This window comes from Eumetopias jubatus, unplaced genomic scaffold (genome assembly GCF_037043125.1).
Source record: "Eumetopias jubatus isolate StellerSeaLion01/CBP00866 unplaced genomic scaffold, mEumJub1_p1.0 scaffold_7, whole genome shotgun sequence".
Lineage (NCBI taxonomy): Eukaryota > Metazoa > Chordata > Mammalia > Carnivora > Otariidae > Eumetopias > Eumetopias jubatus.
The window spans coordinates 1092321-1116928 of record NW_028274813.1 but is presented as its reverse complement, the minus strand read 5'-3'; the positions used below and the strand labels follow the sequence as shown (position 1 = coordinate 1116928).

Here is a 24608-nt window from a genome sequence, read left to right as displayed (position 1 = left end):
AAAAGAACAAGGAAGGCCAAAACGTTTAAGTTATTAAATCAAATATACAGAGTGATTCATTTAATATGTACATATTTACAAAAACGCACTTTCACGAGGAGGGGGCCGGGGCCAGCAGGTGGGCAGCGGCCCGGAGCCCACGGCAAACGCTGACAGTTGCAAGGGGAGGGTCTGTGTGAAGGCACTTGTCACGAGCTTCGATACTGCCCCCGTCCCGGGGAGAACAGAGCAGTCGGGAAGGGCACTTCCGGAAACACAGTTGAAAGATCTCTACGGTGGGTGCTCCAAGCGGGAGCAGGCAAGGACAGCGGGCGGAAGGGACCAGCCAGCGAGCCGGCCAGGGTTTGCCCGCGGGCCTCGGGCCATGCCAAATACAGCGGGCCCCTGCAAGAACCTCAAGCCCCACTGCCCACCACAGGTGCCACCAACAGCCACAGGCCATGCCACACTCCACAGGTCCCACCGACGGCCATGGGCCACACCGACAACCGTGGGCTGTGCTGTCAGCCACAGGGGGTCCCACCGATGGCCACGGGCCACTCTGTCAGCCACAGGTCCCACCAATGCCATGGACCACGCCAGTAGCCTTGGGTTGTCCCACCAAACGCCACAGGCCACACTGACAGCCACGGTCCCACCAAAGCCATGGGCCACGCCAACAGCCACGGGTCCCACTGGCTCTTTGGCCTGGAGCCACTGAGAACGCCAAATGAGGAATAATGAGGAAGATTCTGTAAACAGTGCACCACCTCTGGCAACAAACAAACAATCTGGTGAGGACACACACACCCTTTGCTCTCTCCTGACACGCGAGTGTGACACACAGAAACGTTACAAAAATAGCAACTACCCGAGAATACTCCATTGTTTCCCGCCTGACAGTCCTCGAATAATTTATACAAGGTCAAAGAAACGTAGAAAATAAACATTTGTTTTTGGTTTTTGGTGTTTTTTACACAAAATAAAGAAACTATGCACACGGCCTCGGCCTCCTACGGTCCGGCGGGTGGTGTGGCGCCCGGTGAAGGGTCCTGGGTCCCGTCCCAGCTGCTGGCCCTGCCCTACTCCTTGCCGGCGTGGCGTAAGTCACTGATGCTCCTGACCGCACGGTTGTCCACTTTGGGGCCTGAGGCCCAGCAGGCCGGCCTCCCGGGGGTGCAGCTAGAGTCTTTGGTGAATTTGTGCGAGAGGAACTTCTCGGCCTCCAGGCAGTCCCCCTCACCGCGGCCGGACTCCTCCTCCTCCTCCTCCCGCCCCCCTTCCCTGGGGCCTGCAGGCCCGGGCAGCACCTCGCCCACCCTGCGCGGCGGGGCCGTGAAGTTCTTGCACGGGTAAAGCACATCTTTGTGGCCCCCACACAGGCCTCCGCCACCCAGCCGCTCGATGGGGTTGCGGATGGGGTTCAGGGGGGCCCACTGGTTGTTGGCACTCTCCTCCCGCGGCAGCCGGCTCCTCTCCCGCTCTTTCCTGCGCTTGCGGGTCCACCACACGCAGATGACCACACACGCCAGACACAGCACACTGAACACAGCGCACAGCACCGGCACCAGCAGACCTGGGGGGGGGGCATGAGAGGGCTGGCCGGGTGTGGGGGCCGGGCACGTGCCCACACCTGGATGCCCCGTCCTTTGGCTCCTGAGGAGGAGGGACCCAGGGGAGGGACCCAGGGGAGGGGCCGGGACGGTAGGTGCCACGGGCGGCCACCGGCGGGGGCAGGGCGGAGGACCTGAGAGCCCCCCCCCCAACCTGCGCTCAGCCTGGCCCTGCCGCTCTGAGCCACGTGTGCCGGAACAATTCCCACTAGGCCCCCAGACCCCCTGCTCACCCACGGAAGAGCCACCCACGATGACGGTCTCCACTTTGACCTCGGTGACGGCCAAGAGCAGTGAGCTATTGCCCCGCTGGGTGATGGCGGCCACGATGGCGTGAGCTGTGCTCTGGATGAGGCTGCTGTCGGGCAGGTCCCTCGCAGGGCTGAAGGACTATGGCAGAAGACCGCGCTGAGAGGCCCTCCCTCACTGCAGGAGCTGCCTGCCCCACACCTGGACCAGGGAGCACCGAGGCTCCCGGCCAGCTGCCGAGAGGGAGGCAGGTGACTGCAGGCTGGGGGCCCCCGGGGCTTCTCGTGGGGAGACTCGCCGGAGGAGAGGCCTGCAGGAGGCCTGCCCCCAACCACACGGTTCAGGGGAGGCGGGTGTGGCCTGGCCCACCCTGACCCCCTTGCATTTGGGAAGAACGCAGCTGTCCTTCCCAGGCAGGCACCCGGCCCCAGCAGGCTGCACCCAAGGGCTCCAGGGCTCTGTACAAGCTCACCACCCCCAATATCTGCCTCTGTCTCAGTGGCCCCTGGCAGCCCAACAGCAGCAAGCGGCCGGTGTCCTGAGAATCTGCCCTCCCTTTCGCCCTTCTCTCCCTGCACTTCCCCAGGGCCCAGCCTCGTGACACTCACGGTTACCCGTTCACACCTGATACCCACCCAGGGCCCAGAGCAAGGCCCCGAGGACGCCCACTCAGCCACATGGATGTGGTCCGGACCCCACATCCCAGGGTGACCCGAGCCAGGGGCACCCTTCCTGCACAGACACTGGGGGATACAACACAGGCAGAGCAAGGGGGCCCGGTGAGAACGAAGCATCACCACCTAGAATCTCACCTGGCCCAAGCATCCACCCCGCCTCTCCGTCTCAGCCCCCTGGCTCGGACTCTGGGTTCCAGAAGAAGGCTCCCACCCCCACAGCACTGATCCCAGGCCTACAGCCTCCCTCATCCCTGTCCAGGAGAAACCCCACTGCTATACCCTACTGCGGTCTACCCTGGACCCCGGACATTGGCCTTCCTTCTCCGAGCTTCCTCAGCCTCAACTGCTGCTGCCTGGGGGGCCTCCCACAGCTCCAGAGACCCCTGCCCAGAGCCCTGGCCTCCACGGCCTCAGACCCCAGACCTGAGAAGGGGTGGGAGCCAAGTCCGATGTCCCAGCCGCCACTCCATCGACACTGCCTCTGAAATCCCTGTGCCGGAGAGCCAGCCCCCGGCAGCTCCAGTGACCTGTTCCTGCGGCTGAGCCAGGCCTCCTAGGACCTCCCCCTACTGGCACCTCCACCCGCAGTCTCCCTCCATGCCTCGTGGGGCACCGCCCCTCACCCGCAGATAAGCTTTGTCTGCCCTCCGCCAGTTGTCCCAGACCCTTCGTTTCAGATGGGACAGGGGACCTGACCCTACACCCTTGCTCCCATCTCTCGAGAAGCTGACCCCACTGACTGCCAATGACCATCTCTGCCAGCCCAGAGCTGCCTCCTGGTCCTCCCTGCCCCGTCTCAAACATTCCTATGCCCCCTCAGGCCCTCCCACCTCTGCCTTCCACCCCCTGCCAGGCTGGCTGTACGTGCTGGCCCCACCGAGCTGTACACGTGCCCAGCCTGGTCCCACCAGCCCCCGGGGAGGGCACAGGGTGCGCCGGTCCCCCAACATACAACCATACTGGAACCGAGCCCTGGGTCCCTGGGTCACCCTATGCCCCCAAGCACCTGGGGACAAGCCTGGCCTGGGCCTCTGTCCCCAGCACCTCCCAAGAACGGAGACCGGATGGGACTCTGGAAAAGGGGAAGTAGGCAAGAGTGGCCACCCGTCAGCCCAGGACTCACCACAGCCACCTCGACCGCACTGGCGCCTGAGGACGGCCGGTCACAGAGCAGCACCAGCAAGTGGTCCCGGGCCACCGCCCTCGTGGCCGGTAGGGCACGGATCCCAGAACAGATGGCGCCCACAGTGGTGCCCTGCACAGGGACGAGCGGCACGTGAGCGGGATCCTAGGGGCCGTGGACCTGAGGCTGCCCGTCACACCTTACGGCCCACGAGGAGCAGGCCAGGAATGCAGGGGGCCCAGGAGGGAGCTGACTTCCTAGTGTGCTCTTGCACGCCCCCCCAAGACGCAGACCGCCACCACCAGTCGGGGTGGGTGGGGCCTGGAGGTGCCCCCACTGCCCGGTCCTCGCTGTCCTGCCAGAAAGAGCTCTACGCAGGCCCGAAGGGGGAGGGGGCAGGGGGCCTCACCTAGTGCTGAGCCCTCCTTCCCGGACTCCGAGTGCTCACTGGGCTCAACCCTCCCTCTCGACCCCACAAGGCCAGGCTCCCTGAGCAGTTCCTCAGGCCATCGGAGTGGCCGCTCTGAGAACGGATGGAAGCGTCGGGGTTCTGCAGACACTCAGTGTGCCCAGCATCTGGGACCACTCACCTGGGGCACCTGGTCACGGTCGAAGTGCAACGTGAGGCGGGCGCAGTTGTTGTCCAGGTGGCTGGAGCGCGGCAGGCACAGAGTGCTGGGGAGCAGGGGCTCCTCGGTGCCACACTCCCCCCAGGCCGCGCAGGGCGGCTGCAGGCACTGGCCCGGGGCCTTCTCTTGGCACCGCTGCCCTGGCGGGCACTGGGCACTCAGGGTGTCGGGCCGGCCGGCCAGCAGACAAGGCTTGCGCCCACACCACACCTGGGTCAGGCACACACGTGGGACAGACGCAGGCACACGCAGACGAGGACCCACAGACACGCACGGGCACCACGCAGGAGAGAAAGACGCGCTTGGGGTCAGCAAGGCCCAGGGTGCCCGGACCCAGCACGGCCTCCCAGGACGGACTCAAAACCACAACGGACCCCCACCAGGGCAGGGGTGGCCCGAGGAAGGACAAGGCGAGGCAGGGCCCCTGCCGGCAGCTTCAAGAGCCTCAGCAGGCCGTTCCCCCAGCTGCACAACGAGAAGGGTCTGCTTGTGCCCCAGGGCCCTCCTCCCAGGAGGCCGCGCAGAGGCAGCGGGCGCGTCTCTCCGCAGCGCCCAGCGGCAGCCCCCCCGGTGCCGCAGGCAGGGCGCGGCGGGGCGCGGCGGGGCGGCTCGCGGGCGGCCGCTCACCTTGCTGCATTCCCGGCGGCCGTCCACACAGCGGCAGCTGTTACAGTCTTCCACCCAGGAGCTCCCGTGCGCGAAGGGCACTCCCTGTGACCAACAGGGCCTCCCAAAGCCAATCACTGTGGGGAGAAAGAGGAGGGGGGCATCTGCAGGCCGGCCCTGGAGACCAGGTCCTCCCCACGCCCCACCAGCACGGCCCCCCCTGGGCGCGGTGCCCCCCCACCTACCATCCTGGCACCGTGGGCCGGTCCGGCCTGGTGGGCAGCTGCAGTGATAGCCGTTGATCTCGTCCACACACGTGGCCCCATAGGCACAAGGCGAGGACTGGCACTCGTCGATGTCTGCAGAGAAAGTGCCCGGCTTAGGGGGCAGCGAGGGAACAAATGCCCACACGCAGGGCCCAGAGGATGCTCGGGCCAGGAGAGGAGACCCCTGCAAACCAGTGGAGCCCCCGACAGCCCGGGCCTTGGTGTGCCCCCCGGTGTGCCCCTCAGGGCCTCTGGGCCAGCCAGCACCGGCTCTGTCTGCGGTCGAGGGCGTTGATGAGCACCTGCCCCGTCCTCCACGCGCCTCTGGCACAGGGTGGGCAGGAGCCTCCGGGGACCCCTGCCCTCACAGGGCAGCCCCCAGCTGAGCAGAGAGAACTGCTGGCGAGGCCCAGACTAGCAGGCGGGCTGGGAGGAGCCCCCAGGGCTGGGCCCCGCGGCACCCCCCTCCCCGCCCAGGCGCCCCGGGCCCCTCACTGATGCGGCAGTCGGGACCCGCGAAGCCAGGAGCACACTCGCAGCGAAACCAGTTGATGCCATCGACGCAGACGCCACCGTTGTAGCTGCAGGGCAGAGAGCAGGTCTCAGGGAGGCCCCCCCACAGGCCGAGCTCCCTGGGATCAGCCGGCCTCCGGGGCCGCCACTCACCAAGGCAGGGGGTTGCAGTCGTTCGTATCTGCATGTGAAAAGAGAGAGAAAGGCTGGCACCGCATCCACCCACCCACCAACCCCTGTGCCAGGCCTGGGGGGGCACCGTCCACACCAGCCCACTGACACTGGGTGGGGAGGCCAGGAGCAGCTAGCTCCAAGAGGACGGGTCACGGGTGTGCCTATCCTGGAGAATGCAGTCCATTGGGAGTGGGGGGGCCGTGAGGGAGATGAGGGGCAGAAGTGTGGCTTTGTAGCCAGTGCCTGGCATGGTGATACAGGCCAGGACTCACCAGGAGTAGGGGTGAGGCTACAGGGCTGGGCACGGAGATCCTGGGGTACAGCGGGGCTTTAGCGGACAGGTGCAAGGAGAAGGACCAGGGAGCCAGGTAATGAGGCCCCAGCTCCTACCCCACAGGCCTGCGCCCATTCCCCAGGGCCTCCCTCTGCAGCCCCCCACCCACAAGCTCACTGTGCGTGCAGGTGCGGCCCTCCCAGCCGTCCCGGCAGATGCAGGAGAACGAGTCCCCGCTGCCCACGCACGTGCCCCCATTCACGCAGGGGTTGGGCAGGCAGCTACTATTCTTGGCTGTGAAGGGGGAGGGGGAGAAGAGAGGCTCGTCGTCAGCCTGCGGGCAGGTGTGGGGCCTCCGATCGAGACCCCAAGGCGCCAGGGCACGCGGGGCCGGGGCGGGCGGCCGGGCAGTCCGGGGAGCGCAGTGCCCGCCCCGCCCGCCGCCCTCCGGGCCTGCTCACGCACCGATGGTGCAGGTGCTGCCCTTCCAGCCCGGGGGGCAGGCGCAGCGGAAGGTGTCCCCGCTGTCGTAGCACGTGCCGCCGTTGCTGCAGGTATACGCGTCGCACTGGAACTCGCCTGTGGGCACACGGCCGCTCAGTGCGCAAGCCCAGGGCGGCGGGCGGCCCGGCGCGCCAGGGCCCGGAACACTCACGCGAGTGGCAGGTCTTGCCCTTCCAGCCGTCGTCGCACGCGCAGTAGAAATCATTGACCAGGTCGTAGCAGCGGCCGCGGCTGTGGCAGGGATCGGGGAGGCAGTCGTTGGGATCTGGGGGCGAGGACGCCGGTCAGCGGGGTCGCCGGCGCTCAGGGAGGGTGTGGGCGCGGGGGGGGGGGGCGCGGGGAGCGACAGAGGGGCGGGGACACCTGCGAGGCACCGCCCCCAGCCCAGGGCCCTTCTGGGCACAACCACCTGGAGCTGGGCACGGGGACCGAAGGGGCAGCGCAGGCCCACTCACTGGTGTCGCAGAGCTCGCCCTCCCAGCCGCTGGGGCAGAAGCAGCGGAAGGCGTCCACCTCGTCGATGCACGTGCCCCCGTTGCGGCACGGCTGCCCCAGACAGTCGTCGATGTCTGCGGGAGGCGGCGGTGAGCAGGGCCGCGGGGGGGGAGGGGGGGGTGGTCCCGGCCGGCCTGCCCCGCGCCCCCCCGCCCCCCCGCCGCGCAGCCCTCGGCCACTCACTCTCATGGCAGTAGGCGCCCGTGAAGCCACTGTCGCACACGCAGGAGAAGTTGCCCCCGGGCAGGCTGACGCAGTGTCCGTGCGGGCCACACACGCCCGAAGGGGTCACGCCGGCAGCTCGGGGCCCCGCCTCAAACCCGCAGCCGTCGATCACTGCGGCACATGGGGCGGGGTCAGCGCGCCCCGACGGCTGCCGGCCCCGCCCCCACAGGTGCCGGCCCCGCCCCCCCGGCTGCAGGCCCCGCCCCACCTCTGCAAGCCCCGCCCGGACACGGCTCCCTGGGCACAGAGCAGTTCTTGCCGCCCATGTCGTCGGGGCATGCGCAGTAATAATCGCCCTCCAGGTTGTAGCAGCGGGCCCCGTTCTGGCAGGGGCTGGGCTCGCAGAAGTCTATATCTACCTGTGGGGCGGGAGCATCTGTGAGGGCCAGAGGGACTGGGAGACAGCCACGCCTGGTGTGCCTCCGAGGAATCCTGGAGGCCCAGGCCCCCGCCCAGTCTGCACACCCAGGCCTCTGCTGCCAGAGCCTGTAGGACCGCCCATCCGAGACTGTCCAGGCCCATCAGCTGGACGGAAACACCTGCAGGCCACCAGGCCCCTCCCGCCACCGAGGCGGCCCACTTCCTCTGCCTCCCGAGGCAGCATCCGGCCTTCGCCCCTCCTGCTGGCAGGAAAGCCAGCTCGTGACCCCCTCCCCAGCCAGCACAGCCACCCTGAGCCCAGTCTGTGGGGCTTTCCCAAAAGCGTCCCCACCAGGATCCACAGGCCCAGGAGGAACTTCTACCAAGGGCCCCAGGAGGCCTGCCAGTCAGGAGGCCTGCCCCTGGTGCCCCCTCATCCCCAAAGGCCAGGGCAGGTCAGAGGAAGATGGGGTCATGAGGCACCAAGGAGCATCACCAACCCCTACTGGGACACACGTGCCAGTGCGGCCCCACACACCCTCGGGCACCCCATCCCACCCCAGGGCCCTTCTCTGACGCTGCTCACATGCTCGACTGCATTAAGATCCTTCCGGCCTCCTGCAGCCAGCTGACCTGCCCTGGCTCCTGGCCCACCCCATCAGGAGGCACGTGTCATGACAACAAGTGACCCTATGACCCCCCGCCCCCACCCACCCAGGGCTCTGACACCAGGTCTCCATCCAGAACCGAGCCCAGGATACTCTGTAAGGCCCACCCCGACTGCAGCCAGTCCCGCTTGCTGGGGTGGCCTGGGGACGACGGTGCGCCCCTGCAGCTCCTGGGGCAGTGGCCCGGGGCCTCACCTCGCACAGTGGCCCGGAGGTGCCCTTGGGGCAGTGGCAGTAGAAGCCGTCCACCAGGTCCTCGCAGAGGCCGCCACGGCAGGGGCTGCTGGTACATGAGTTCAGCTGCAGTTCACAGTGCCGGCCACCGAAGCCCCGCGGGCACACACACTGGTAGCCAGGCATCAGGTCCTGGCGAAGGGTGAGGAAAGGCCGGGGGGGTGAGTCTCAGAGCACCCCCCCGGGGCAGCTCCCATGCGTGTGCAGGGCAGGGCAGCTGTGTCTTACCTTGCAGGTGCCACCATGCTGACACTGCCCACGGCAGTCGTTGACGTCTGGGGACAAGGGGCGGGGTCACCGACGGGGTCCTTGCGCTCCCCAGCCCGGCCCACCCGCCGCCCGCCCACCCGCCCATACTGACTGATATGGCAGTTGACGCCCTTCCAGCCCGGAATGCAATCACAGTAATAGCCACCAATCAGGTTTTTGCAAGAAAAAGCATTAAGGCACGGCCTCCCTTCACATTCATTGGCGTCTGCGAAGGAGACAATGGGAGCGAAGGGGCTCAGCCCCACCTGCGCCCAAGCCTGGCACCCACAGCCCCAGCACCGCCAGCAGCAGCCGCCACATGCAGAGCAAAGTCCAGGCACACGTGTGCCCCACGCAACCCTTACCCAGCTGGCAGGTGGCCCCCACCCACTGCTCGGGGCAGATGCACTCGAAGCCATCCACCTGGTCCACACAGGTGCCCCCTGCCGCGCACGGGTTGGAGGCGCATTCATCGATGTCTGCGGAGGAGCACAGCAGGAGGCGTGGGGGCGTGGGCCATATGGGGAGCCGGGTCCGTGGGGGGAGGCAGGGCCGTGTGCCTGTCACTCCTGCCCTGACTACCAGCCCCACAGCTACATTTGTGGAGTCGACCACCCTGCCCCCTCCCCACTCCCACACCCCCTCAGATGCCGGGCTGGAGCCCCCCCACACTCGTGGGAGTGAGACTCACCAAGTGCACAGGTAGGTCCGCTCCAGCCTGATGGGCAGTGGCATTCAAACCCGGAGGGCACCTCGTGACAAGAGCCTCCATTGGCACATGGGTTGGAGGCACAGGCGTGCTCAGCTGCATTGGGAACCAGAGGCAGGGGCGGGGGTTGGGGGTGCAGCAGCACCGGCTCCCCACCTTTCCACGAGTGCTCCTCCCCAAGCCCCTTGAGGCCCCGGGGCAGGGGCCAGGGAGTGCCCACTGCACCAAGAGGCCAGAGACATGGGGCCCTGCCAGCCTCCCTGGGCACCAGCCCAAAGCCAGTAGCTGGCCGCCGACGTACCCCGCTCACAGTTCTTGCCCGAGTAGCCGTCAGGGCAGGCGCAATGGTACTGGTCAGGCTCGGCGTTGATGCACGTGCCCCCATTGGTGCAAGGGTGGTGGCTGCCACAGTAGTTCAAGTCTGGGGGCAAGGGTAGGGTCCTCAGATGCCGGGCCCAGCCCTCGCTCCCCACCTTCCCCAGAGGGCATCCTCTTTCGGGCTGGCTGCCCGCCACCAGCTACCTTTGTTGCAGAGTAGACCACCCCAGTTGGTCTCACAGTTGCACTGCCAGGGGTCCACGCAGCTGCCGTGCACACAGCCAGGGTACGGGACACACTCATCACAGAACCGCCCCTGCCAGCCGTAGCTGCACCTGCAGGAGGCCCGGGAGTGTGAGGCCTGCTGGGGGGAGGGCAGACTCCAGGAGCCGTGGCTGCCGTGAGGGTGGCTCGGGACGCAGGCGCGGAGTCACGTGGGCCTCCCCCAGGGCTGGCGGCCTCAGCCTTTGAAGCGGAGCAGGCCCTGGGCCAGGCGGGGGTGACGGTCCCGCCAGCCAGCCCGCACCCTCACGGGCACTTCCAGGCCGCTGGCCTCGGATGGCCGGCCGCAGCTGCCCAGCCACTCCTCCCTGAGCTATTTTGGGACTCACCCCTGAGCAGGGCCCCAAGAGCAAGCGCCGAGAAAGGAAGGCCCTGCCGGGACCCCGGGAACAAGCGTGCCAGCCCTAGCTTGCCAGGTGCCACCAGGGCTGGGCGGCACCCGGGGCCGGGCAGGCCGGCAAGACATCAGGAGAGGGCTCTGGGCTCAGCCCCAGCTCTGAGACCTCAGGCACCGTGTGTGACCCCACCCGGAACCCAAGGACAGTAACTTCTCTCTCCCCACGGAGCCCTATCAGGGGCCCACCTCACAGATGGGGACACAGAGGCCCACAAGCTGCATCAAGCCGGCTGTGCAAGAGGCCCATGCAGGGCCATTCCTGCCCCAGGAAGAGTCACCGCTCCCTGGCAAACGGCCTAGAGAGGCCTCTTGGCTCCAAGGCCACGACCCCAAGGCCTGGCCCTGCCTCCAGCTATGGGCCAGGACTCTCTCTGGGAAGTCCTTCAGGAGGAGGCAGTCGGCTGGGGCAAAAAGGGCACCTGGGCCACTAATGCAGGTCCCCCTCCAGGTGGGGCCAGCCTTCCACGGGCCCAGAGCTCAGCCCGACTGGGGGGCACTGCTGTCAGGAGAAGGAGCCCATGGTCCTGCAGTGGACTCCCTGGGGACAGCAGGCTGCCCTCCAGGCCCTGGACAGGCCCCCCAAGGGCCCCTTCCTAGAACTGGAAGGTGCTGAGGAACAGGACTGTCATCTAGGCCACGTCCTTTCCATGCGGGCACCTGCTGTGTGAGTTTATTTCTGTAAAGGAAAGAGCCATGGCCCTTCCTGGGCTGCCCCGAGCCCCACAGCCAAGGGCTGCTGACAGGCTCAGCGGGCAGGCCCCAGGGAAGCCCAGGCTGAAAAACGGCTCCACCAGCCCGCCCCAGACATTCGAGGAGGGGCCACGCACACAAGGGCTGCGCATCCCCACCGGGAACCCTCCCTCCAGGTGATGTGAGGAGACCAAGGCTGGGGGCGGAACCGTGACAGGCCTTGGGTCACCCACCAGGAAGCCACGAGGCCAAGCACAGCGCCCAGATGCCTGTGGTCCCGAGGATGTGTTCTCAGCCCTGGGTGGGGCAGCCCTCACCAGGCCCCACCTCCCCAGCCTCCCTGGCCTGTGGCTCCAGAAGCCCAGGGAGGAGGCGGCAGGAAGGCAGGGCCATCTCCGCAGCATCCGGTGGGGGGTGTCCTGTACTGAAACCTGAGCCCTGAGCCACCAGCGGCAGCTGGGCCTCACCCTTCGCGGTGGGCGGGGGCGCACCTACGGCACCCCACCGTCCACACCAGCAGGGGAGAGGGAGGAGGGAGACCCACCTCTCTCCCACCCTCCTCCCAGCCGGGCGGCTTAGTCAGTGGCCCTCTCGGCTGCAGAACCCGCATCAAGGTGGTGCGTGGCACTAGGGGGCAGGGCAGACCCAGCCCCTCCGCACTCACTGCCCCGGGGGCCCGTCTGCCCAGAGTCCCCAGGCTCACAGTCATCACACAAATCAGAGGGCAGGGCCGCAGGGGATGGTCCTGCTGCAGGCATCCAGCCAGCCTGGTACCCACCTCTGCCGCCCAGGATAGGACGCTTGGGGGTGCCTGCCCCCCAGGACATGAAGCCACCCTGGGCCAGGCTCCCACTAGGTGCCCCCTTACCCCTGCCATGCTCCCTGTACTGCCCAGAGGCCCAACTTGTCTGAGAGATGGCAGTAGGGTGGCTGGGTCAGGGACCCCCTCCCCACTTCCAACCTCTGCCCTTGCTGGCAAAGTCTGCTTCCGCCTCCCTGCCCCGGGGCTGGCCAGGCTGCTCTTCGTGCCACCTCCTAGGCCAAAGCCACCACAGGACACGCATAGGGGTCCCCGCCCCTCCCTTCCTGTCTCCCGAGCCAGCCAGCTCCCGAACCAACACTGGCTGACCCCGAGGCAAATTACTTCGCTTCTTTGGGTTCAATGTCCTTGCTGCAAGATGTCCATGACAGCAAACCCACCCCCCAGAGTGAGGTCCTGGGGTCAATGAGCCCCACGGCTGGGGCAGGACTCCCTCGCCCCTCCCTGCTTGGCTGACAGGTTGCAGCCCCTCCTAAGGATTCACTGAGAGCATCCACCTGTCCCCCAGGCCCCGGGCCATCCTTGTGCATCCCTGGAGCCCACCCTGGCTTCCACACTGTACCCCTCACCTGCTCCAAGCCCAGCGCCTCCAGCTGCCCGGCTCCCCTACACCCTCCAACAGGCAACAAGCTCACCCACAGCTCCCAGCCCCCCACCCTACCCAGGCCCTGCTCAAGGTCTCCAATGGTTTCCCCTGCCTGCAGGAGACACCCAGACCTCTCACTCTCCTGGTGCCCCCAGCCAACACCCAGTCCGGCTTTCTCATATCGAGGTGACCCTACAACCCCCAGCCTGTCCACGTCATCTCCCGGTGTCCCTATGACCCCCAGCCTGTCCTTTGTCATCTCCTGGTGTCCCTACAGCCTGTCCACGTCATCTCCCAGTGACCCTACAACCCCCAGCCCAACCCGTGTCATCTCCCGGTGTCCTGAACCCTCAAGTCATCCCGTGTGTGGGCTCCTTGACTTCTCCTCTCCATCTGCCCCTGGCCTGGGGCTCTAAACCCTGCCTGTATGCCACCAGCTCCCCACCGTGTGTCTCGGGTCCCACTGACCCTCTGCTTCGGCGGTGTCTCCCAGGACTGAGGACACGTGACCCCCAATATCACCTCCCTTGCTGTGCCCTGCCTACTCCGCTGAGGCCATCTGGCCTCAGTCACGGCACCTCTGCTGCTCAGCGGCCCTGGCAGGAAGACTTGGGTTCCTCCCTGCCCCCCAGCTCGTCTTCCCAGCCCCGCTTCCAACCCACTGCAGGATGCCTGTGGGTCGGCCCACCTCCCCATCCCCTGCTGGTCATCACCCACCACCTCCCGGCCCTGCAGCAGCCTCCCAACTTGGCTCTTCCCACATAGCAACTGCACTGTCCTTCCACCCCACCCCTCCAACACCCCTCTTCTTTCCTGGGTCCCACTCCCACACTCGGCCTCTCTCTGTCCCCGCCCGTGACATGAGCCCCCGTGCCCTCCGTGCCTCTTGTGCTCTGGGCACCCGTCTCTGGGCAGCTCCTGGCGCCAAAGTTAGGTGGGATGGCCCGGGCCACCCTCCCCGGCCCCTTGCTGCACCATCCCGAAGGAACTACCTGCATCAGCACCACCCAGGCGCCAGGACAGGTGTCTGCCTGTGCTGACTCTCAGCGGCCGGAGCAGGGAGCCCCCAGCAGGGCCAGGTCCCTGACGTCCAGCTCAGCCTCAAGACCCGCTTCTGCTGAGGGGGCCCGCGAGGGCAGGAGAGGGGCCAGCGGCGCACTTACCTGCACTCCCCGGGCACGGCGCAGCCCCCATGGAGCAAGTTACATCCTTGCTTGCACACGGCTGCGGACAGAGGGGGCCGTGTGAGGCTTCCGCGCGGGCCAGCCGCCCGGTCCCCCGCCCCCCGCGCCCCTCCCCCGCCGCACCCCCGCCCGGCGCCCCGCCCCACCTCGCGTCCGTGCCGCTCACCCTCCCTGCACTCCTTGCCCATCCAGCCGTCCATGCAGGCCTTGTTGCCGTACTGGTCGCAGGTGTAGTGGCCGAAGAAGTCGTTGCGCGGCCGGCAGAACTTGTTGCAGGTGGCGCTGTAGTAGTTCTCATCGCAGCGCACGCGGATCTGCAGCTCCAGGTGCGCCACGTGGCCGCTGAAGTGCAGGCTCTTCCAGCGGTCCTCGGGGTTGATCATGCCCGCGTGCGACACCCGCTCGATCAGCAGCTCCTCTTGGGGGGGCAGCAGAGTCAGCCGGGCCAAGGCCACCCTTCCCACTGGGGCCACGGCATTGGCCGGCACAGAAGGGCTGCTGTGGCCAGGGCGGACAGGCCGCGGAGCGGGGGCAGCAGGGACACTGGCCGGGCCAGCGCGGGGGGTGCAGGGCTATGTACAGACCGCGGGGGTGCACTCACGGGGCTGCCCTCCCTCTCCCTCGGCTGCGACTCCCTGTCCACGGAGCGCTATGGCCCGTCCTCAGACAAGCCACCTCTCGGCGCCAGACGCGCGTGGGACCCGTGCTCCAACAGCCCCGCCTCACTTCAGAGGAACCCGCTAGAGGGTGAGGGGACAGGCTGACCACCCTGGGCACACACGCTCTTAAAACCATTCCCAACATTTCCGTACCCATTTGGGATGTTGCCGATAAAAGGCCGAGGAATGCGGGCCACTTCAGCCTCCCGCAGCACTAAGCAGAAGCCCGGGGAGACCACCCGCTCCGGCCCTCCCTTGGCACAGCCTCGCACCCTGCACCCGCCCCCCCAACCTCTCTGGCCCAGCTGCCTGGCTGGCTGTCCTTGTACCCACCTGGCCCCCTCTGACCACTGCCCCCCGCCCGGCCCCTCCAGGCCCCAGCATCATCATCAGCGGGGCGTGGGGCTCAGCCTGCCTCGGCACCCACGTGACACTGTCCACGAACACATCCATCCCTACGGTGGCCCCTCTGTCCTGCCAGCTCCTCGGGCTGTCCCTGACCCCTCTCTCTCTCACAACATCTAGCCCAGCAGTAAGCCCCACGCTTCTGCCTCCAGAGTGGCCAGAGCCCCACTCATGCCACAGGCTGCCCCTGGGCCCAGCACCCCACTGCCTCCTGGAGGCACAGCAGCCTCCACACCGGCCTCCATCCCAGCCCTCCAGTCCACCCTGCATGCGGCAGCCCGAGCAGTCCAGCCTCCCGGAAAAAGCCAGCATCCTCACGGTGGCCCACGCAGCCTCTGCCACCTGACCTTGGCCTCACTAACCTCGTCACTCCCCCACCACGCAAGCCCACGCTGCTCACAGACACACCTGCTCGCTCCTGCTGCCTGCACTGCTCCTCCTGGTTTGTCCACGGAGACACCCTCTGCCCTGTCACCACAGGGCCCAAAGACCCCCATGCACAGGCTGGCCAGCCAGCATGTGAGCCTCAGGGAAGGGCCATCGAGCCCCACATTCCAGGACAGACCGGCAGAAAAGGGGCCACAGAGGCGGAGAGTGCCTCAGGGGCGCCCAGTCCACCGTGCGCCTACGTGGCCCCAGGAGAACATGCTCATCAGGAGAACTGCACAGATGAAGCCAAGACTGAGGTTGCACATACAGGCACAGCTCTGTAGATCACACACACAGCAGAGCTTCCGAGCAGCCAGGGCAAAGAGGGAAACCGCACACCAGATCCTTGGGGGCGGGCGCAGCCTTCCTGGGACCTGGGCCCTTGTCCCCAGCAGGCAAAGGACCAGGAATCTGGCCACGTGCATCTCTGTGGCTGTAGGGGTCAGCCTCTCTGTGCCCTGAGGGGGGGCCTGCAGGCAGAGCCCACCCCAGTCACCCAGCTCCCAGCAAACTCACCATCTGGGGTGGTGTCATTGTCCCAGTCCCAGGCCTCCACAATGAGGGTGAAGGAGCGCTGCAGACACGGGGAGTGGGCAGTTAGGGTACCGGCGGCCCCTGCCTGCCCCACCCACCACAACCCAGCCTTGGCCACCACCCTCCACCATGCCCCCTCGCTGCCCTGGGTGGCTGAGGGCTCCTCCTCCTCTAGGCCCACCCCCACCTCACCCCTCTGCCCCGAGGAGCAGCCTCATGCCACATCCCAACAGACCCCAAGACGACCCGGAGGAGGAGGCTGCGCCTCCACGTGACGGAGGCTCTGGGCACTTGAGCTCCTGCGGCCCCAGCGGCCCCCACCTAGCCGGCTGGACCGGCTTGATCAGCACACAGAGGGAGAACGACCCAGGCAGAGCAGGGGACTGAGGGCCGCACAGCCCAAGTGAGCGGCCACAGACCCGGGTCCCCTAGGCGGCCTGGGCCTGCAGGATGGCCAGTGGGCGTCCCCCTGGGCACCTCACTGGGGCCTGGAAAACGTGAGGTCCTGCTGCTAGCAGAGACTCAAGAGGATCGAGGCCCTGTCACCACCCCAGCTGCCCCCCCAACACTGGGCACCCAGGGACGGAGGGCAGAAGGCACAGCCACCACAAGGCCCCTGACCGGCCCATGCTCCCATGCTGCACCCAGGCTAGAGCAGGTGCCCAGTTCAACGGCACGCAACCCACAAGCCTGCCTCCTCCTAAGAACAGAAGGGGCGGGGAGGGGCCCTGGCTGTGCAGATGGGGAAACTGAGGCCCAGGGACTCCCCACTCCCGCCTCCCAGGACAACGTGAGGGGGTGACATCACCAAGCAACCTCAGGACCACCCTCCCCGTGAGAGTGACCAGAGCCCGCAAGCGGCCCCGCCCTGGTCACTCACAGGCACAAGCTCTGGCAGGAGGGGCAGCCTCCCCTACGCGAGCCGCTCAGCCCTTCCCGACCAGCCGTGAGCACGCTGGCCACCCCTCCATCCGGCCCTGGCTGCCCCGGGTTGGGGGCCCACAGCACAGGGCCACCTGGGTGGCCACAGGCCGTCTGGCTTCCCACCCAAGGGGGGACCGCCCCAGCGAGGCCAGCCTCATCCCCGCCCTCGGCGCCCCCCATCTTCTGGCCCTTGCAGTATGGCCATGCCGGGGAAACCATGCTTCACAGCCGAGTCGAGTGCTGCCGCCGGAGCCGCTCCCCGAGCCCCACAGTCTCCTGCTGATGCCCAGACCCAGGCCTTCGGGTCCTGCCCTCGGGACGCTGCAGCGCAGACAGGCCCCGGCCTCCCTGTACCCCGGCCCCACACTAACCATACCCACAGCCTCCGGGTATCCAGAGCACGGCCCTCCCTTAGGGACCCTCTCCTGGTCCCCACCCCAGGCCTGCGACCGTTCCCGCAGCGAGACAGCCCCAGGACACACTGGCCCACCCTCAGCTACGCGGGGCCGTACCTTCACTGCTGACCCTGCCCTGAGCACAGCCTCCCAGATGCCCCCGGAAAACCCACAGGACCTCACAGCCACCCGGGGGCCCAGGCGGCAACCCAGGGCCCATCCGCAGCCTTCTGGAACACTCCCTGCCGTGTCGGGCTGGTCCGGGCTCCTCGTCCCACTTCTCGAGTCTCCAGTCAATGCATCCCCCTGGCCACAGCCAGGCCAGCTCCCTGTGGCCAGGGGGGGCCCGACGGCCCCCGGGGCTTGCCTTCCTCCCAGCCCCGCAGCCCCTGCCCTGCCTCCCCCTCGGCCTGCCCACCCTGCCCCTGGGTCTTTGCACACACGGCTCCCTCCCTGTGCCAAGAAGGCCTCCCTCAGGCCAGCCTTCCCCACCACTCCCGCCACTCCTGCTGACGGCTAGAGGGTCCAGCTCCTTCCCAGGCCCCGCCGCATTCTTCCACTCGCGGAGCGAGCACCAGGCGCGGCTCTGTTAGTGGATGAGGCAGCGGGGACCCAGGGGTGAGGTGCTGCTCTGAACAGGCGTCAGGGCCTCGGAGAGGGAGAATGCACTTGGGACAGGTGGCACAAGCGTGGCAGGCCCACGGGGCTGGAGGAGCAGGGACGTGAGGACAGAGGGAGCGGGGCAGATGGCGCACGGTCGCCAAGGCCGAGCCGAGTGGGTGGCTGCCGGTGGGTCTGTGAGGCTGGGCACAGGCAGGCGCAGGGGCCGCGGGCTGGGCACGAGAGGACACTAGGGGGACAAGCACCTGGGCTTCAGGTGAGTGGGGAGCTCCTCCTGGCTCCCAGGAGACCCCATGCCAGCCACTCAGGTAGGATTACCACCACCTTCGTCCGAGCCCCGGGCTCCAGTTACCTGCTCCCACAGGATGCGCACCCAACCCGCCCACCCCAAAGGGCCCCAGCGCCCGCCAGCTGGGCTCCCCACACACAGACAGCAGGAAGTCATCCAGGGAGAATCTGAGCTGGCAGGCGCACCTCCCCCAGCGCTGGGCCCCCAGCCTCCTCTCCTCCCACGGGGCCGGCCTCCAAGACTCAGTTTCCCCGATGCAAATGGCAACCTCCGTTCCTGTGCTTCCTGACGCGCGTGCCTCGGGCCAGGACAGGGTTTTGTCAACCCAAATCCCCAGACGGCAGGAGAGGCAACAGGCCTGGGCTGGAGGCCTCTTCGGTGTCCTGGGGCTCCAGGGATGGGGCCGGGGCAATGAGAGCTGAGCGGGGACGGCTGAGGGCATCCCTAGTTAGCACCCAGAGGAGCTCCTCCCGGGCCAGCCTCAGCTGGGCCACCTGCCTGCCTGGCCGAGAGGCCCGCCGGGCGAGCTGGCCTGAGTCCCTGAAGGCCCAGCCGCACCTCTTCCGGAGAGACTGCCCTGACCCACCTGCACCACAGAGGCGGACCCCCAGCCTGACCCCCAGCCCAGACCCCCGAGGCCAGGTCCGACGCTTCACGGAAGACAGCACAGCAGCCCGAAGACACGCAGATGGTACAGGGCGGGCCTGGGACCTGTGCACCACACCCCAGGGCCTGGGGCGCGCCATGGCCAAGAAGGCCCAGCACAGCCCCCGCTGCCCACTGCCCAAGCCCATGGGCTCCAACCTGGCTTCCTCCCACAGCATCCCGCATCAGCAACCCAGCCCCCCGCAGAGCAGAGCATGGTGCCCGGCGCCAGGAGCTCTAAGCACAGATACATTTCCTGAAACCTGAGCCTTGGAGAAGCCAGGGCCTCTGCCGCCATTGTCCCCGGGGAGAGGGGGAGGGGGCCACCTCCCCCCAGGGCTCGGCAGGAGGAATGGATCACAAGTCCACCCCATACAGGAACCCAGACACCCACACTCCACACCAGAGAGCAGCCAGGGCCTTGCCGGGTGCACCCATCCTCAGCCCAAGATCTCCCCACGCCTTGTCACATGGACCCTATAGGATCCCTGTAGCAAAGCCCATAATCTGCTGATACTAGGCATACCTTCCTCACGTGGGGTCCTGGGGATGGGGACCCTAGCTCACCTGGGGTCTGAGGTTTAGGAATGGGGACCCCAGCTCACCCAGGGTCTGGGGATGGAGACCCTAGCTCAGGCCTGGAGATCAGAGATGCTTGTCACCCAGCCTGCCCCCCTGCCCACCCCATCTAGATTACCATAGAACAGCTGAACGAGGCCCTAAAAACCAGTCTCTCCCATCAAGCCCCTGCCACAAACCCTCCGGCACCCCTGTTGTACTGCAGTCTTCCTTCCCAATCCACCCCCTCCAAGCCTAAAGACAAAGCCTCCAGGCCGTTCCCAAGCCCTCCACTGGCTAGTGCAGCCCCTCCAGCTCTGTCCTGCTGCCCCCACACCAAAGCCTCAAACAAGACTCCGGACACCAAGCAGGTGACGAGGCGCAGAGTGGAGTGTGGCCTGCTGAGCCTCAGCCAAGCAGGACTCCCCGCCCCCTCTGGGATGGCATGGGAAGGATGCGTGCAGGGGCCCCAGTGTGCCCCAGGGGTAGGGTGAGGTAGTAGGGTGGGGACCAGGGCCCATCCTGCCCTGAGCTCCTTAGGAGGGGCGGGGAGCACAGGCAGGATGGAGTCTCACACCACCAAGGGCAGCTCAGGTGCCCCTGGCCGCAGACCCCAGCCTGGCCCATCTTGGGCTGGAAACTCACAGCTGACAAGCTCCTGGGGCCACTGGCCACAGTAGAGTCAGGCCCCGTGTTCACAACCCACCAGATCCTCCCTAACTGCCCAAAGACGCCACACACACCCCAAGCACGGCCCCTAACGGACTCTGGCCTTCCGCGGGACACCGATGGAAGAGGAGGCGAGGCGGGCCAGGGAGTCAGCCTGGGGGCTTCCCCAAGGCCGAGCCTGCACCCCGCAGCCCTGCCCCCTTCATGAGAGCCCACTGTGGCCCCATTTCACGGGTGGGAAAGCTGGGCCCCAGAACCTGCTATGGCTCAAGGTCTCGGGTGGCTGCACTGTCAGGGTCTGTCCCCACACACAGCCCTCTCCTTGAACCCACGGTGCACACCACAGGGGACACCTATGGGCGGGGTCCCGGGGTCCTGGTAGCCCGAGGCTGGCCCAAGTAGGAAGGGGTGAAGCTCCTGCTGGCCCCTCCCTCAGGACGGGGCCCTGGCTGCCACACTACCCCCCAACAGCCAGCCCCTCTGAGTTCACCACTCACAAGGCGCCCCAAACCCTCCACTGGCTACCTCCCACACCCAGAGGAAGCACACACACACGCTTGACCAGACATGGTCTCCACCCTGTCAACTGCTGCCTAGGCACCTGGACCTACCTATGAGGGGTCACTGTATTCCTGGGGGGCCAGGGGGAGGCGTGGGGCATCTGTGAGGAGCAGCCGTCCCCCCACCCCCAGGCTGCCTCCCAGCAGCTCTACCCTGACCTCCCCAGCTCCAAAAGCCTGGGCCCGCTCCTCTCCAAACACGGAGCCTGACCCCAACCCGGAACCACACACCATAGACAGCAGAGCCCGTGCGACCAGGTCAGGGAGCAGAAGGCTTCAGGACTGGCCGAGGGCAACTTGAGGGGGTGGATGTGCAGAGCCCAGACGAGCTCCTGTCCTCCTGCCTCCGGGGGTGTGGACAGGGGGCAGGAGGGGCCGCTTCCCACGCCCTTCCACAGATGCCCCCCTTCCCGCTCCGGCCACTTTCGAGGCCCTCCCCCCACCTCCTACTCCCAGAGTGCAAGCTGGTCCTGGGCCGGAGCCCCCCCCCATCCCCACCCTCCCCCATGAGGCCCAAATGTGGTTTAAAATGCGCCCCAGCTCACAGGACGGAGCTGGACTTGCAGCAAACCGAGGCAGCGTGGCCGCGGGGCGCGGAAATACCAGGGCGCTGGCATCACAAACCAGCTAGGCACCCAGCAGCCAGGCTGCGCCGCCGGCGGGGAGCAGAGAGGCTGAAGCTGCCCCCCAAACACACAGCCGCCCCACGGCCTGCCCGGGGCCAGGACTGAGCCCCCTCCTGGGAGAAGCAGCAGGAGGGGGACGGGGGCGGTCCCAGAAGCTGCTGCCCAGGCTCCCCGGCTCCCAGGAAGGTGAGGGCCTGCCCTGTCCCGTTCCCCTCCCCGCCCCCCCCCAGGGCCAGCCCGTGGGGCCAAGAGCCGTGAGGGGCACGCGCTGGCCCCGCCACATTCCTCCCAGCCTCCCTGCCCCCACCCCCAACGCTGCCAACTCGAGCAGAAAACACATCCTCAGGTAGCGATTTGGAGCCACGCTGGCTCAGGCCCAAGTGCAGATGACAGGCTGCGGGCTCTGCTCAGACCTGCCTGCTGCACCCCTGTGGGGGCGAGGGGGCTGAGCTTATCCGAACTGCCTGGGGCCCTCCCAGGCCTGCCCCTGCCTTCTCCATCAGGGAAGCACTTCCCACCCAAGGTCCCGAGGTCAAGGGAGACCCCAGAGGCCAGCCAGGCACGCAGGGGCGGCGCCCAGGCCAGAGGGGACCCTGGCCATCCTCCCCATAGCTCGGAGCTCAGAAAGGAGCAAGGATGGGGTAGGGGGCAAAGCCACCTGGCCTAAGCTTAGGAAAAGGTGTCTAGCCCAAGACTCAGAGCCAGGGTTGGGTCAGGAGGGCCCAGCCCCCCACACGGTGGGTCCTCCTGGCCCAAGCTTGGCCAGCTGGGCCTCAACTCCAAGCCTCCCCGGGACCAGGGCACCAGGTGGACACGTTCCCGGTGCTCCCCGCTGGCTGGTCCTGCCCCAGTCCTCGGTGAGAAGGTTGGGCTGCCAATCGCAGCCCGGCATGCTATTCCAGGCCCTCCTCGCTCACAGATCCTCTCCCAAGCCCAGCCCAGCCGTCCCCGGGCAGTTCCTGCACACTGGGGTACCTCTCCGGGGTCTGCTCTCATACCTGCCCCACCCAGACTTGCCGCAAGAACCTCGAGCGAGGGGGAAGGGGGCAGGCTCTGCTTCACAAAGTGGACCCCCTCAGGCGTCCAGAGGCCTTGACTGGCCCACCCAGATACTTGGGCACATCCCCCTGCCTGTCTGCCCCAGGACAGCCCACAGGGCTGGGCCACATCCCTCCCAGCATTCCCAAGCCCATGGTTCCCGCCTGCCTGGCACCCACCCCACAGCCCCCTCAAAAAAAGAACAAACAAAACGAAAAGCCTACAAACGGGTGATACCATATAGAAGATCACACCAGGGCCCACTGTCTCTTCCCTGGAGCGGGGTGAGGCAGGGCGGGGGGTGGGGGGAGGGTCCCGGGCCGGCAGCAGGGGGTGCGCCAGCACTCGCACACTGGGTCCTCCGGGGCCCAGCTCCGCGGGCGCCAGCCCGAGCTGCCCCCCACCTCCACCCTCGGGCATCCAGGAAACAGCAGGGCGGGCGAAGGCTGGCCACGGGCCCGGGGCGGCTCCGCCAGGGCCTGCCCAAGACCAGCCCCAGCACGCGCGGCGCACATGCCTCCGCGGCCTGCCCGAGCCCCGGGCGCCGCGCCTCGCCGCGCCTCGCCTCCCCCCACCCAAGACAGACACGCGCAAGGAGACGCAGGCACACGCCGCAGGCCGCCGCAGGCCGCCGCGCACGCGGGCCGCGGCCACCACCCCCAGCCCCGCCCCTGCCGCGACCCCCGCGCGCCCACGTGGCCAGGCGCGGACCGAGCCCCACGGAGCACGCGCCCCAGGCCGGCCCGCCGCGCGGCGCCCCCTGCCGGCCCCGCCCCGTCCGGGTGCGCGCAGTCGGCAAGCAGGGCCCGGCCGCAGGTGCCGGAGGGGCGGCGGGCACCGAGGGAGGGGAGGGCTGGGGCGGGGAAGGGGGGCACGTACCGGCCAGGCGAACTGGAAGGGGATGACGACGAGACCGGGGTCCTGGTCGCCTCCGGCCCGGGCCCGCGCCCGCGCCCGGTCCCCCGCGGCGCCCGCCGGCGGCAGGTAGAAGGAGTTGCCGCCCAGCACGGGCGTGGCGCCGTGGCCGTAGCTGCAGGGCCCCGTGGGCGTCACCTTGGCCTGGTACTCCTTGAGGCACACGCGCACGTACGTGTCGCACTCGTCGTGGCCGCAGCCCCCCGCGCGCGTCGTCCGGCCGTCGCCGTCACAGCAGGCGCCGCTCAGCAGCTCCCCGTTCACGTTCCGCAGCGCGCTCAGCTGCAGCTCGAAATAGCCCATGGGCCGTGCCGCCTAAAAATAAGGCAGAGGGAGAGCGCGTGGAGGCGCGGGCCGGGGTCGGGGAAGCCGGGGCGCCGGGCTGGGGGACCCGCCCAGAGCCCCCGCTGCGGCGCGCAGCCTCGAGGGCTGCGAACGGCGGCGCCCGCAGCGGAGCCGCCCGGCCCCGAGGGGCGGCCCGGTGCGCCCCGTCCGCGCCCCCCGCTCACCTGCACGCAGAGCGCCAGCAGCAGCAGCAGCCTCCCGGGCAGGCGCCCCCCACCCCGCGCCCGCATCGCTGCCCCGGGTCCCTCCGCCGCGTCCGCCGCCCCGGCCCGCGCCGGCTCCCCCAGCGCCCGCCTGCCCGCCCTCCGAGCGCCGGCGGCAGCGGCAGCGGCAGAGGCGGCGGCGGCGGCGGGCGGGGTCGGGGCGGCGATGCGGGCGCCGGCCTGGACGCGGGCCTGGGCGGCGGGCGCGCGGGGCGGCGGCGGCTCGGGCTCGCAGGCGGCCGCTCTCCGGCCCGGCTCCCTCCCTCGCGGCGGCGGCGGTGGCGGTGGCGGTGGCGGCGGCGGCGGCGGCGGCGGCGGCGGCGGTGGCGGCGGCGGGTCCCGGCCTCGGCTCTGCGCGCCCGCGCTCCCGGCGCCCGCAGCCAACAAGTTCGGGACGAGACTGACAGCTCGCTCGCCCATTCGTCACCCGCGTACCTGCATATGCATGAGGGGGCGGGGCCGCGCCGCGGGGTGGGGCTGGGGGGCCGGGGGCGCCCGGCTTTAAAGGCGGCGGAGGGCGCTCCTGCCCGCGCCCAGACCCGGCGCGCGCTTCGCCGGGCTCCCGGGCGGCGGGGGTTCCGTCACGCCTCCGCCAAAGCCGGCGTGCGGGGGCCGGCGCCGCCAAGCGGCCTCCCTTCGCCCGAGCCCCGCCGGGTGTCAGGAGCCGGGGGTGGGGCGCCCCTGAGGTCACCGCCGAGGTCCCCTCCCATCAGTGCGCCGCCGCCGCGCTCCTCGTCGTCCCAGGGGAGAAGCCGCCTCCGGCACAAATCAGGGCTCTGCCCCCACGCGGGGCGGGCGCGGCCTGGGACCCTTCCTTGGGGAATGTCCCCCGCCGCGCCGCCCCTACCGCCTCCACGCCGGCCGCCGGGGGCGCTGCTCCTCTCCGACACCCCTGCCCTCCCGCCGCACGGCTCGCGGGTCGGGCCGCCAGGCAACAGATGCTCCGCGGCGTAAGCTGGGTGCCCGGGT

At 68.4% G+C, this 24608-nt stretch overlaps 1 protein-coding gene across 1 annotated transcript; it reads right to left on the bottom strand.

The window, feature by feature from the left end:
- Positions 1-24: 24 nt before the first annotated feature.
- Positions 25-24059, bottom strand: JAG2 (jagged canonical Notch ligand 2). The gene is made up of 27 exons (XM_088024984.1): positions 23984-24059; positions 23661-23902; positions 23056-23406; positions 15834-15891; positions 13991-14242; positions 13804-13864; positions 10070-10200; positions 9849-9968; positions 9530-9643; positions 9204-9317; positions 8951-9064; positions 8818-8864; positions 8551-8721; positions 7536-7686; positions 7286-7438; positions 7063-7176; positions 6759-6872; positions 6569-6682; positions 6281-6397; positions 5809-5836; positions 5638-5723; positions 5122-5235; positions 4898-5013; positions 4232-4480; positions 3642-3773; positions 1826-1982; positions 25-1555 (listed from the first exon to the last, which is right to left on the bottom strand). Exons 1-27 carry the CDS (start codon positions 24057-24059, stop codon positions 1062-1064), a joined length of 3990 nt encoding a protein of 1329 aa, XP_087881110.1. The 3' UTR covers positions 25-1061.
- Between the last annotated feature and the right edge of the window lie 549 nt (positions 24060-24608).

What these genes read in the sequence shown, in the direction of transcription:
- JAG2 (XM_088024984.1), bottom strand. Translation starts at nt 24,059, where the DNA reads ATGGGCGAGCGAGCTGTCAGTCTCGTCCCGAACTTGTTGGCTGCGGGC. An exon ending in GGGCGCCTACTGCCATGAGA is followed by an intron (nt 7,177 to 7,285) that starts GTGAGTGGCCGA and finishes CGCCTCCCGCAG; the next exon opens with ACATCGACGACTGTCTGGGG. An exon ending in GGGCAGCACCTGCACCATCG is followed by an intron (nt 6,398 to 6,568) that starts GTGCGTGAGCAG and finishes CCCCCTTCACAG; the next exon opens with CCAAGAATAGTAGCTGCCTG.